The 12,498-nt window shown below is 53.5% G+C and overlaps 1 protein-coding gene across 1 annotated transcript; it reads right to left on the bottom strand.

Moving 5' to 3' along the window:
• Window positions 1–648: 648 nt before the first annotated feature.
• On the bottom strand, window positions 649–9,355 carry LOC149344309 (uncharacterized). Its single transcript, XM_089547206.1, has 3 exons — window positions 9,125–9,355; window positions 8,121–8,944; window positions 649–706 (listed from the first exon to the last, which is right to left on the bottom strand). Exons 1-3 carry the CDS (start codon window positions 9,353–9,355, stop codon window positions 649–651), a joined length of 1,113 nt encoding a protein of 370 aa, XP_089403332.1.
• Window positions 9,356–12,498: the final 3,143 nt, after the last annotated feature.

Raw genomic sequence — 12,498 nt, 5'->3', positions numbered from 1 at the left:
TAGGCCGGGCGCCAGGTGGCTGACCGACGATGTCGTTCAGCGAACTCTTCGGCCCGCTCCGTGACTCGGAGTTGAACCTCTGGGTCCGAGCTGAGCAGTGCGGCCTCCCACTGCGAATGGGTAGAGAGCTGCAGACTCTAAGATGGCAATTGTCTTGATTACATGAGTATACAGGATGTGCAGTGTGTTTGCCTTTTGGTGCCCACAGAGAGAACAGACAGGGCTGAACTGTTCTGGTTTGGTTTGGTTTGGTTTGTGGGGTTTAACGTCCCGAAGCGACTCGGGCTATGAGGGACGCCGTTGTGAAGGGCTCCGGAAATTTCGACCATCTGGGGTTCTTTAACGTGCACTGGCACTGACGCCGCGGCCGGGATCGAAACCGCGTCTTTCGGGTCAGCAGCCCAGCACCATAACCACTGAGCCACCGCGGCGGTTGGACTGTTCTGGGAACCATATGGGAGTACATGTACGGATTAAAGAAAGTGCCTGTTGGAGCTGCCGCCAACTGACTTGTGTTTTACTAAGAGATCTATGTGGTTATTTCATTTCATTTCATCTTATTTCCTTAAAGGCCCCATGCCTGGGGCCTTTAAGGGGTGGTAACATATAAAGAAAACGTTCTTAGAACTGTACATATTTGTTACATTTTCATTGAACGTAGATGAGCTGGTTGCAATGTCGCTTGGAAGGCCTTTCCATTCTGCAGCTGTTCGGGGAAAAAAGGAATTGGCGAAGGTGACAGTTCGCGAGAGTGGACGGGCCACATGAAAATGATGACTGGTGCGGAGTGATATGTGTGCTGGGGGAGGAAGAATATAAGGAGCGGTGCGCATGGGGCTATAGAAAATTTTATGAAATAAAGATAAGCTAGAAGTGCGACGACGGAGTGATAAGGGCGGTAAACTGGATGCCGTTTTCAAGCCAGAAACGCTAATTTCAAAAGCATAGGATGCGTGAATAAACCATGCGTGAATAAAGTACAGGTTGCGTGAAGATTGGTCTTTCTTACTTGAATGGGTTTGTAATTTCTTTGTCGGGTGTCATTCGCTCTTTGGCCGACCTGAGCTCGGTGTAGCACATCTCCCCTTTAACTACGAATCGTTGGGTAAATTGGTGGGCCGCCTCATTTCCAGGGGGTTCCGAATGGGCAGGGAGCCAGATCAATTAGATGCGGTGGGCAGTGGAGATTTTTTGTAAGATTTTGGTGGCTCTAGAGTGGGCCCTTCCTTTGGCAATATTTCAAATTATGGAGTCGCTGATGATGTATTTGGCAATGGGGGGTAGTAATGGCTAAAGCTATGGCAGCTTCTTCGGCCTCCTCCGGAAATTTTGTTTTATCGACCGTTGTCGATGCAAGGGGAGAACTTCGATGATCGACAACTGCCAGAGAAAAGGAGTCTCTGTCCGCATGTTCTGCCACGTCCACGTGGCAGAAAATATGCCACGTCTTTTTGAACGTCTTTGCTGCGTCTTTTTGAACGGAATATCTCTCGTGAATTTTTTTTGCCCCAGCTTGTCTTCTGTCCGTATCGTAGTGTGGATGTATTCTTTTGGCAGAGAATGAACTCTTGGGTTCGTGCACGTGTCTTGGAACTGGTAAGATGTGCGCACGGTTCCCCTCATATTTTATTCCTGCTTTCTTTACGATGAAATGTCCCGTTTCAATGCCTGATAGCTTTTCATATTGTGTGGTTAGGTGTGCTTCCATCAATTCTGCTAAGCTGTTATGAATTCCTAACTGTAGTAGTTTTTCATTTCGCGTATGACATGGGAGGTTGAGCGAATTTTTGTAGGATTGTCTAATTACAGAATCCAGTTCGTCTCTTTCTCTGACTGTGAGGGTGACGTACGGTGTAGAGTAGATGACTCTGCTAGGAACGAAGGCCTGTATTTGTTTCCTGGTCTCGCCTTTTTCAACTCCTTCTCACCTATTCGCGATGCGCCTGATGAGGAGGGAGATTTGATTGATGGTTTACATTCCACAGTATGGGACGTTTGTTTGATTTCACTGCATCGGCATTCCCAGGATCCTTAGTGTTTCCACTACAGGAACGGCTGCCTCTTCCGCGTAAATTTGGATTTCAGGCGCTTTATTCTTTCTTTGCCGCTTTGTGTGTAGGATGAGGACTTGGGATCTTTGGGGGCAACACGTGAGTCTCGCGGCTTGTGCAGCCTCTACTACTACATCTGCCGCTTGTTGTAGCGTATCTTGTATCGCATCGATGTCACAAAATTCGGCGCATTTTTGAAGCAAACAAAGAAAACCAGCGCCGCGCGGACGCGTCTCGCCGGCACGAGAATAACGGGGGAGGAGGAAACCCCCGCGGAGCGCCTAGCCTGTGTGCGTGTGCTCTCTCTCCCCTCCACCACCGCTCACCGACGCGGCGTGCGCCGAGGAAATGAGTCATCCACGCCGAAGATTTCTCTCGAACATGCGAGTTGTTTCTACTGTTAACCGGGGAAGAGGGGGAAGCCTTGCGTGCGCTAAGACATGTCCCCCTCCTCTGCACTCGGACGTCGGCTACGCCGCCACGACGGCGCCACGCTAGAACACGCTGCAACCTTCGCGAAACGACTCCTGACTTTAACCAATGAGGACGCGCGGCCGGCGAGAGAAAGGAAGGGAACCTGCACGGGAGATGCTGCGTGTATGTGCGCGCCTACTCTGGCGCGTACAACAAACAGACATGAGAGCGACGCTATAAAAGAAGGACGTTGACCGCTGTCAAGTCAGTCCGAACCGCCGTTTAAGCTTCATCGAAGCGCGCCCGTTCGACTCCCGGGAAAACACCACTCGGCCAGCAGCGGACCAACGAGGCAACGTTCGCCAGTCTGCGGGACGGCATCGTCATGGACCTCTGGTCGTCGGATTGCCGCAGTGCCCGGTGAACAAATTGCGTTTTGTTTGTTTACCTCTCTCTCTTGTGTTAGTGCACTTTAGGTGCAATATTGCCTTTGTATTGTATTCTCTCTCGAGTTTAACATTGCACGAGTTGCATTGTTCTGTTAATCACTTTGTATGTGTCTGTACTAGTGATTGTGAAACCCTCTGTATCGTCTCTTTGCTGTATAAACTTTGTTTTGTTTGTGAACCTTTGGCTCCGACCCATTCTCTGGCTTGCGACCAGCGAAAGCTGGGCACCGAACGCCCAAAAACCTCTTGTCACTTGGTGGCTGGTCTCCGCTGAGCTGGCCACGCTGAGTCGAGGGCATCTCCTTCGAGTCCGAGACCGCTACCCCCACACGCTCTAAGGGTGTCTGGGAGCTTCCCACGTAAAAGTGCGCGAAGTGTGGGTGACAATCGATACTCCCCTTTGTGGTCCAAAGGGCGGTATCGTGCGCTTACAAAGAGTGTTCTAGGTCTGGTGTTTTTGGGAGTTCATGTGCCTTTTTGATCAGGGGTATATTGAATGAGTCGGGGGAGAGGACCGATTCTTTCAGCGTTCCTGTCTCTCCTAAACTAAAGGTGTTTGATTTGATTGTGCCAATTTGGATTTTAGCCGTTCTATCGCAGAGAAAGTCCTTGATGTAGTTATATTGTCACGTTGTATTGACGGCAGTCCAGCGGTCAGGAAGACACCAGAAAATCTTGCAAACGAAGTTCTTTATTTGGGCTGACTTGCGCCCGCAAAAGAACTGAATCATTCGGTGGCGGCGTAAGCAAAAAGCGTGCTCGTCAATCGTCGATCTACGAATGCCCGCTGCTCGCGGCATCGTTCAATTTAAAGCCGGCAAGAAAACTTCGAGGTAGGTAGGTAGGAAATACTTTTATTGCTCTAGAAAGGTGCTAGTAGCAGACGAGAAAGAAGAGGTCCATCTTCCTTCTTCTCACAGGGTCGGTGCCCCTATTCCAGGGCCCCGCTGAGCTTCGCTGCTCGTTGGGCGTGCTGGATCAGACCTTGTTGGCAACCCAGATCGCTGCTGGAGAGCCGCCTCTCCCACTGTTCTGCACTCAGGTCTTTGCGAAAGTTAGTTGTCGTTTTTACTGCATTCCCACGTGATGTGGTACAACGATGGTTTGCTACCACACCACGGGCAAGTGTCCCGATATTGCGTCGGGTAAATCTTGCTAAGGATATGCAGGTTTGGGAATGTTCCTGTCTGCAATCTTCGCCAACACACTGCCTCTAGTTGATTTAGATCAGGATGAGGCGGCGGATAGCGGATCCGTACCCCCTTATAGTAGTTGAGAATGTCTGAGTACGTAGGGCTGACTCGGTCGGGTAGATCGTCCGATTGGGAGGAAGCTCGGCTCGTATACCCTCGAGCTACCTCGTCGGCGCGTTCGTTCCCCGCTATGTCGGTGTGTCCTGGCACCCAGTAAATGCTATGTGTGACTTTTGGTGGGGTCACGCTCTGGAGGAGCCGGAGCGCGGCGCGACCTATGCGGCCGTTCATGTAGTTACGGCACGCTTCTCTGGAATCTGTAAGGATGGTAAGGGACATGTTGCTTCGATAACCGGCTACCGCCGCTAGAGCTACGGCCAGCTCCTCCCCTTCGGTTACCGTGCAATCCCTCACTGAGGCGCTAGCTAATTCCTTTAAGTTCGAATCAATAACTGCCGCCACTGTGCTGTTATGTGAGCTTCCTGTATACGGAGCCGCGTCCGTGTATACCGTTGTGGATTTTGTAGCTAGATTTTGTTGTACATACCTCGCCCGGGCTGCCCTACGGGCCGCATGCAAGTTGGGGTCCATGTTCCGGGGAAGGGAGCGAACCTTTAGCGTCTGGCGAATTGCGTCCGGTATGCTCGCAGTACGATTCTCGAATTCCGCAGTTCGGCCTAGCCCCAGTCGCCTAAGGAGCGAGCGCCCCGTAGGAGTCTGCTGGAGCCTAGCTAACTGCGTGACCAGTTGGGCTTCTTTGATCTCTTCGAAGGTGTTGTGAATTGCAGGAGCCAGTAGTTTTTTGTTGGAGGTGTTCATTGGTAGATGCAGGGCTGTCTTGTAAGCTTTGCGGAGTATGGTATCTGCACTATCCACTTCTCCTTTGTTGAGGTTGAAGTACGGGAGGGCGTAACCCACGCGACTGACCACCAGGCTCTGAACCAGGCGCAGGGTATCCCCCTCTCGCATGCCGCTCCGCTTCTGCGACACGCGCGTGATCATTCTGGCGACCTGAGTGGTCGATTGCTTGAGAAGGCCGAGCGTATGGCCGCATCGCTGGTTGCTCTGCAGCCACATTCCCAAGACTCGTATCTTGTCTCGTTCGGGAATTAGCTGTCCTTCGAGGGAGACATTGAGGGACCCTTCCTTGTGTTTCCCTTTGTGGACTCGCAGGAGTTCTGATTTTTCGGTGGAGCAGGCGAGGCCTCGTGCACTGACATATTCTTCCACGCAGGTAGCCGCTGCTTGCAGTCGTTCTTCTTTCTGGCCGAGCGACCCAGTGGTAACCCAGACCGTGACGTCGTCAGCGTATATTGCGTACTGTATGCCTTCGATCTTCTCCAGTTGTCTCGCGAGGCCGATCATGGCCACGTTGAAAAGTAGCGGCGAGATGACGGACCCTTGAGGTGTGCCTTTGTTGGGGGTCGAAAACTTAGCGCTGCGAAGGTCTCCGAGCCCAACCGTTGCAGTGCGGTTGGAGAGAAAGGCCTTCACGTAGCTGTGAATCTTCTCGCCGCAGTGGAGGTTGCCAAGTCCTTCCATTACAGCCGTGTGGCTAACGTTGTCAAAGGCTCCTTTGATGTCGAGGGCCATAACCACGTTCTCGCCTACGCTCGGGACGTTGGTGAGGACTTCCTCTTTGAGTTGTAAGAGGACGACCTGGTTGGAGAGGTGGGCTCGGAAGCCGAACATACTGTGGGGGTACAGGTCTTCGTCTTCCATGTAGCTTTGGAGCCTCCGAGTAACGACTCGCTCGTAGAGCTTGCCTAGGCAGGAGGTAAGTGAGATAGGTCGGAGATTTTCGATCTGGAGTTTCTTACCCGGTTTGGGGATCATTACGACCTCTGCATGCTTCCACTCTTCAGGAACCGTTCCTGCGGCCCAGTGCCCGTTGAGGAAGGTGGTCAGTTGGTCGACCGCCTCGTCGCAGAGGTTGCGTATGAGTGCGTTCTGGATCTTGTCTGCTCCCGCCGCAGTGTTGCGCGTGCATGACTTTATGGCAGCGAACACTTCTTCCCTGGTGATCGGCCTGTCTAAGTGGGTGTTCGGTTTCCCCCGGTATGGTTTCGCGTATGCCGCAGGCAAGGTCGTGCCGTAGCATTTCTCTTTGGCCTTATCTAGCAGTTCCTCTTCCGTATCCTCGAAGGTGTGGACGAGTCTGCGGATAGCTTTCCCGCTTTCGGCCCTGGTTTGGGTAGGGTCGAGGAGGGTCTTGAGTATACGCCACGTTTTCGCCGTGCTGAGGGTGCCGTCCAGCGAGCTACTGAACTGCTGCCAGCTCTGCCTGGCCAGTTGGGTCGCGTACTCCTCCGCTATCTTGGTGACTTCTGCGATCTTGAGCTTGAGCTTCCTGTTAAAGCGCTGCTTCCTCCAGCGCTTGGTGAGTCCTCGACGTGCCTCCCATAGCCTGATGAGCCGAGGGTCCACCTCTGGTGTTTGCTCGGTGCGATCCACTTCCTGAGTGTACCGCTTCTGGATGTCTTTAAGTTGTTGGCACCAATCATCTATGGAAGTAATCCCCCCTTCCAGGTCCGCTCAAGCCTTGCGGAAAGCCGGCCAGTTGGTGATCTTGGCTGTGCCGAGCTTGCGCTTGATGTTGGTGGCTGCTATCGTGGTCTTCAGGATATAGTGGTCACTGCCTAGATTCTCCAGCAGATTCTCCCACGTTGCGTGCTTCACTCCCCTGACAAACGTTAAGTCCGGACACGTATCCGGGCAGATCGAAGTGCCAAGGCGCGTGGGTTGAAGTTCGTCTGTTAAGAGGGTACATTGGATCGCTTCCGCCGCGTCCTCGACCTGTATACCTTTGTGATTATTAGTGGGGTATCCCCATTGCTGTCCGCGAGCGTTGAAGTCGCCTACAATGAGCAGCGAGTTGCTTTTCGCAAGTTTGCTGGCCCCTAGAAAGAGTGTATCAAAATTCGCGTCCCGCTGGCGAGGCGGGCTATAGAGGTTTACGATAAAGACACTCTTTTCCTTACGCTTCTTTTTGGGAATAATTTCCGTCACTAAGTGTTCAATTTTGGTGTTGGGAATTGGGTCATGGGCGATGGCTACCAACTTTTTGCTGACCAAGGTTGCCGTGCGTCCGCTATCGTAGCGCGTATATCCCCTGAGTGACGGTGTCGTGTTAGTTTCCTGTAAAGCTATTATATCGGGTGTGGAGCCTTGCGTATGTAAAAACTGCATTAGGAGTCCCTGCTTTTGGCAGTTCCATTGGCAGTACCCCCTGCAGTTCCATTGCCAGATTTCTAGCGGAGTTTGTTTAGCCATGGTTTTGGGCATTGTTCTGATTGGAGCCTTCAGTTCCGAAACGGCGCTCGTGTATGAGCCTGTCCCGGGCCTCGCTTGTTATTCGTTGCGTAGTTTGACTTTTGACGTGGTTGCGGAAACTTTGGTCCTGCAACGCAACTTTTTGCTGTAGTAATGTGACGTTCTGTTCTGACAGGTTGAGTTGGACCTGCATGGCATCTAATCTTGCATGAGTTTGGCGGAACTGTCCTTCGGTGCGAATCATGAAATCATCCATGCGCTGCATGAAAGCTCTTAATTCTTCGGTGTTCACTGCTAAGGGGGTTGGAGATCGTTGCACTTCGGCCGCCGGGGTCGGGGGCCGCGGTACGTGCCCTGTTCTCTGAGCCTGCATCTCTTTAATGAGGTCATCGATTTTTTTTCGGAGATGTGCATTCTCCTCTCTTAGTGCTTTAATTTCTTTCGAGTTACGCGTAATATTATCTTGATCCGAGTGCGGAATCAGTGGGTTTGGAGAGCCCGCTCCCCAGCTCACCTTGACGCCGCCCTTCTGTTGTTTCTGCGGCGGCTGCTGCTGCTGCTTCTTCGGCTTGGCCGTTGACCGGTTGAGCGGCGGGAAAGAGTCATCCCTGGATCAGCTCTGGCTGCGATCTCGCACGGTGCTAGGACCTCGGCTCGAGGAGCGGCCATGGTCCCGCTCCGAGCTAAGCCACCTGGGTCGGCGCTTTCGACTCAGGTGCGGGTTCCGCTGCTGCTGCTGCGGTTGTTGCTGCTGCGGCAGTTGTTGTTGCTGTTGCTGCTGCTGCTGCTGCTGCGGCTGCTGCTGCTGCTGCTGCTGCCATTGTTGTTTCCGGGACTGCCGGCCGCCGGTCGTGCTGCCCCGGAGCTCGTCAGTAGTCTTGAGGCGTCGACGGCACTCCCTGGTGACGTGGTCGCCTTCGCACACCATGCATTTGGCCTTGCACGGGTGGCCTTCTGGTGGGTCGTGTGTGCCGCACGTCCTGCAGAGCTTGGTGTTCGGCGTTGGACAGACGTCCGAACGATGGCCTTGCTCTCCGCACACGTAGCAGATCTGCCTCGTAGGACGATATGGGTAGGTCTTGAATTCTCCGGAGCGGTAGATGACCCACTGTGGTATATACGGGCCGTCGAACGTGATGAGCGCCGTTTCCGACTTGCCCAGCATTCTCGCTTCGAGGATCTTCACTCCTTGGGATCGAAGCCGCAGCCTCGATTTCAGTAGGGCCGGTGATTGCCCCGGCATGACGCCGTGGATTACCGCACGCTTCAAGTCGTCCGGTAGGGCTGGATAGGTGTTGGTCGCATAGGTCTGGTCATTGATCGTGAGCTTTTCGATCTTCCTGAGCACGTCGCCGATGTCCAGGTCGGGCGTGCTCGCAATCATGATGTTCGATCCGGGCCGGAGTCTCATGATGAAGTCTTCTTCCTTGATCTTTCCTCCGCACGCCGCGACGAGGGCTTGCGTTGCCTGGTCGACACGGATTTCGCTGATTTTTAGGCCTCCCTTGGGGCGATAAATGATCTTGATATCATCCTTCGGTAGCGGCGGCGGACGTGGCCTTATCTACCGCTGCGCTCCCGCCAGATGTGGTTTTAATGTAAAGCGCGGCACGCCACTCGCTTGCGTCTCTGCTCCGCCAGCTGCGGCTGTCGACGCTATCTTGTTTGCTTCTTCCCGGGGATCGCCTGGCCCCTTCGAGCCTTTCTTCGAGCCTTTCCTTTTTAGGCGCCGTTTGTAAGAAACAAGCTCCCAACGATCCATGTCTTCGTCTTGCAGTGGGTCGATGTCGGCCCCGTCGTCCCGCTGCGGTGGCGAGGTCTCCATGGCCTCGGTCACTGCGTCCCCGAGTCCGGGGCTCGCATTGACCGGCGACGCGGCAGGAGATTCGTCCGTACCTTCAATATTCGCCGAACCTTGGGCCGAGGTCCGGGTAGGTTCATTCATGATAGGGTCGTCAGCGTCCCGGGGTTCCATGCTGGCCGATGTCTAGACACTCAAGCACCGCACGGGGCCGCACCGGGAGCGCGCTAGGCCTAAGCTAGGCTCAGCGCTCACGGCCGCAGGTGGCCACTCAAAAGTCCGATAAAAGTCCAAAAATGGGCCTACCGGCTCAAGAGTGGTGTCGACGTGGACCAGGTGACGTTATCCGTCGATGTAGCCGAAAAGTTTCGGTGGCCCACGTGAAAATTCGGTCGGAATCTTCGAAAAGACACGGAGCCGATGTGGAGTGCGTCCGTCCACATGCGAACGCCCGCGTTCGAAACTTCGAGATAACAGGTCGAGATCTAGAGTAATCTGGAAACACGTAGATGCAGCTCTTCATGGCTGTGAACAATCGAGATTAGACCGGTCGCTTCTCGCGTCACGAACAAAAATGATAACACCCCTTTTCTGCGGCCTTGCGCGAACGAACAGACGCTAGAATGATACGTGGCATTACTCCCCTCCCAAATAAGCATCGTCTCGATGCTTTAAAATGAAAATAAACACGGCCAATGCAAACTTCGAGTCCTTCAGCGTTCATAATATGGCTTCAGGCGTACGACATGTACGACTTCCGGGCGTGTGCGGCGTCGCCGAGATGCTGTCGTGCCGTCGGGGACGACTTCATAGTCGAGGTCACCGATGCGACGGAGAACCCTGTACGGGCCAAAGTAGCGTCGCAGCAACTTTTCACTCAATCCACGGCGGCGAACTGGCGTCCATATCCAAACACGATCACCTTGCTTGTAATGCATGTCTCGACAAGAAGATGCACTGTCCTGTTCGGCGCAAAGTTCTTCTTCAGGAGGACATTATTGTGAAGGACAAAAGACGACAGTTGGCGCTTGAACCCCCGGGGAGGCGATGCGGTCTTGCCTTTCAAATAATCAACTAGGCTTTGCAACTCAGGATCCGAGCGCTGCTGCTGCGCGAAACTGCTGTTGTTGTTGTTGTAGCCTACGACAGAATGGCACATACCCACTCTGGGGGATCGGCCAAGAATCGGGTGGAAAAGGTTGGTATTCACCTGTACGTAGTAAAGGCAAAAGGAAAGCACACGGCAGAGGAACACCGGGGGAGTCTACCACAAGAAGGGCACGGAGAGGATGAAAAAAAAAATCAACAAAACTGGCTCTTATCGGTCCTAGGAAAGCGTCGTCGTCTTCCTCTTCCGGTGCTCCGTCTACGGGGGCTCGCGATAGGCAGTCTGCATCGGAATGCTTGCGGCCAGATTTGTAGACTACAGATATGTCGAATTCTTGAAGACGCAGGCTCCAACGAGCAAGGCGGCCGGAGGGATCTTTCAAATTGGCCAGCCAGCACAGAGCATGGTGATCACTCACAGCCTTGAATGGTCGTCCGTATAGGTAGGGGCGAAATTTGGACGTGGCCCAAATAATGGCGAGGCATTCTTTCTCTGTCGTCGAATAGTTGGCTTCGGTTCTCGACAGTGAACGGCTAGCGTACGCGATAACATTCTCCCGTCTGCCATTTTTCTGAACGAGGACCGCTCCTAAGCCCACGCTGCTTGCATCGGTATGAACTCCGGTTTCGGCGTTTTCATCAAAGTGCCCGAGCACAGGAGGGGACTGTAAGCGGCGCTTCAGCTCGTTGAAAGCTTCCTCTTGCGGCCTTTCCCATTTAAAAGGCACGTCAGCATTGGTAAGTTGGGTCAAATGTTCAGCGATGCCCGAAAAGTTCTTGACGAATCACCGGTAATAAGCGCACAATCCAAGGAATCTGCATATAGCTTTCTTGTCATTAGGCTGTGGAAACTCCGCGATCGCAGCCGTCTTCTGGGGGTCTGGGCGAACTCCATCCTTGCTTACGACGTGACCAAGGAACAGCAGCTCCTCGTAGGCGAAGTGGCACTTCTCTGGTTTCAGTGTCAGGCCTGAAGACTTGATCGTTTCCAGCACTATCCGAAGCCTTCTGAGGTGGTCTTCAAAGCTTGAGGAGAAGACAACAACGCCATCTAAGTAGACTAGGCAAATCTGCCACTTCAAGCCTGCGAGCACCGTATTCATTACTCGCTGAAACGTCGCTGGGGCAGAGCAGAGGCCGAATGGCATCACCTTGAACTCGAAGAGTCCGTCTGGCGTGATGAACGCAGTCTTCTCGCGATCTCTTTCGCCGACTTCAATTTGCCAGTAGCCGCTCTTCAGGTCCATCGATGAGAAGTACTTAGCGTTCCATAGCCGATCCAGTTTGCTTCGATGCGGGGGAGGGGGTAGACATCCTTCTTCGTAATGCTGTTCAGGCGGCGGTAATCGACGCAGAAGCGAAGGGTGCTGTATTTCGTTTTCACTAGGACAACTGGTGCTGCCCAGGGGCTCCTCGACGGCTGGATGACGTCGTCACGAAGCATTTCCTCAACTTGCTTGCGGATAGCTTGGCGTGCTAGCGGCGATACGCGGTAGGGGCTCTGTCGCAGTGGTCGGGCGTGTTCGTCTGTGACAATGCGGTGCTTGGCAAGCCGGCTTCGTCGCACATTCGATGCTTATGAGAAGCAATCGCTGTACTTTCGAAGAAGACTGCGTATTTGGTCTTGTCTGCTCCGTGGTAATGCTGGGTTGACATCAAACTTTGGTTGTTGGCCTTGGTCAGATGGTTCTATGGGTTGGTCGGGTAGGGCAAATATGTCTCTGATGTCTGCCAGCTCGTCGAGGAAAGCGATCGTCGTACCTTTGTTTAGCCGCCGGTATTCTTCGGTGAAGTTGGTTAGCAACACCTGGGCTTGGCCATTTCGGATTTGGGCGACTACCCTTGGGACGCCCAGTCCTCGATCCAGGAATAGGTGGGTGTTCCCCTCGATGACGCCTTCGGCAGTTTCGATGTCTTCAGTACCTATGCAGGCGAGGACACTCGATCGGGGCGGCACGCTCAATGATTCGTCGAGGACGTTTAAGGCAACGTGATGAGTTGCGCTCGTCGCAGCAGGTATGGCTTTGTCCGTGGGAAGCTTGATCGACTTAGATCGAAGGTCGATGATCGCCTGATGTTCATTCAGGAAGTCCATTCCTAAAATCACATCTCGTGAGCATTGCTGTAGGACCAGGAAGGTTGTAGCGTAGGTTCTCCCGTTTACAGTGACTCTCGCGGTGCAACATCCTGACGGCGTAATCAGGTTGCCA

Source organism: Amblyomma mixtum, chromosome 5, assembly GCF_055824585.1.
Source record: "Amblyomma mixtum isolate Tamu chromosome 5, ASM5582458v1, whole genome shotgun sequence".
NCBI classification, from domain to species: Eukaryota; Metazoa; Arthropoda; class Arachnida; order Ixodida; family Ixodidae; genus Amblyomma; species Amblyomma mixtum.
The sequence above is the reverse complement of the archived record's forward strand: the minus strand, read 5'-3'. Positions and strand labels throughout refer to the sequence as shown.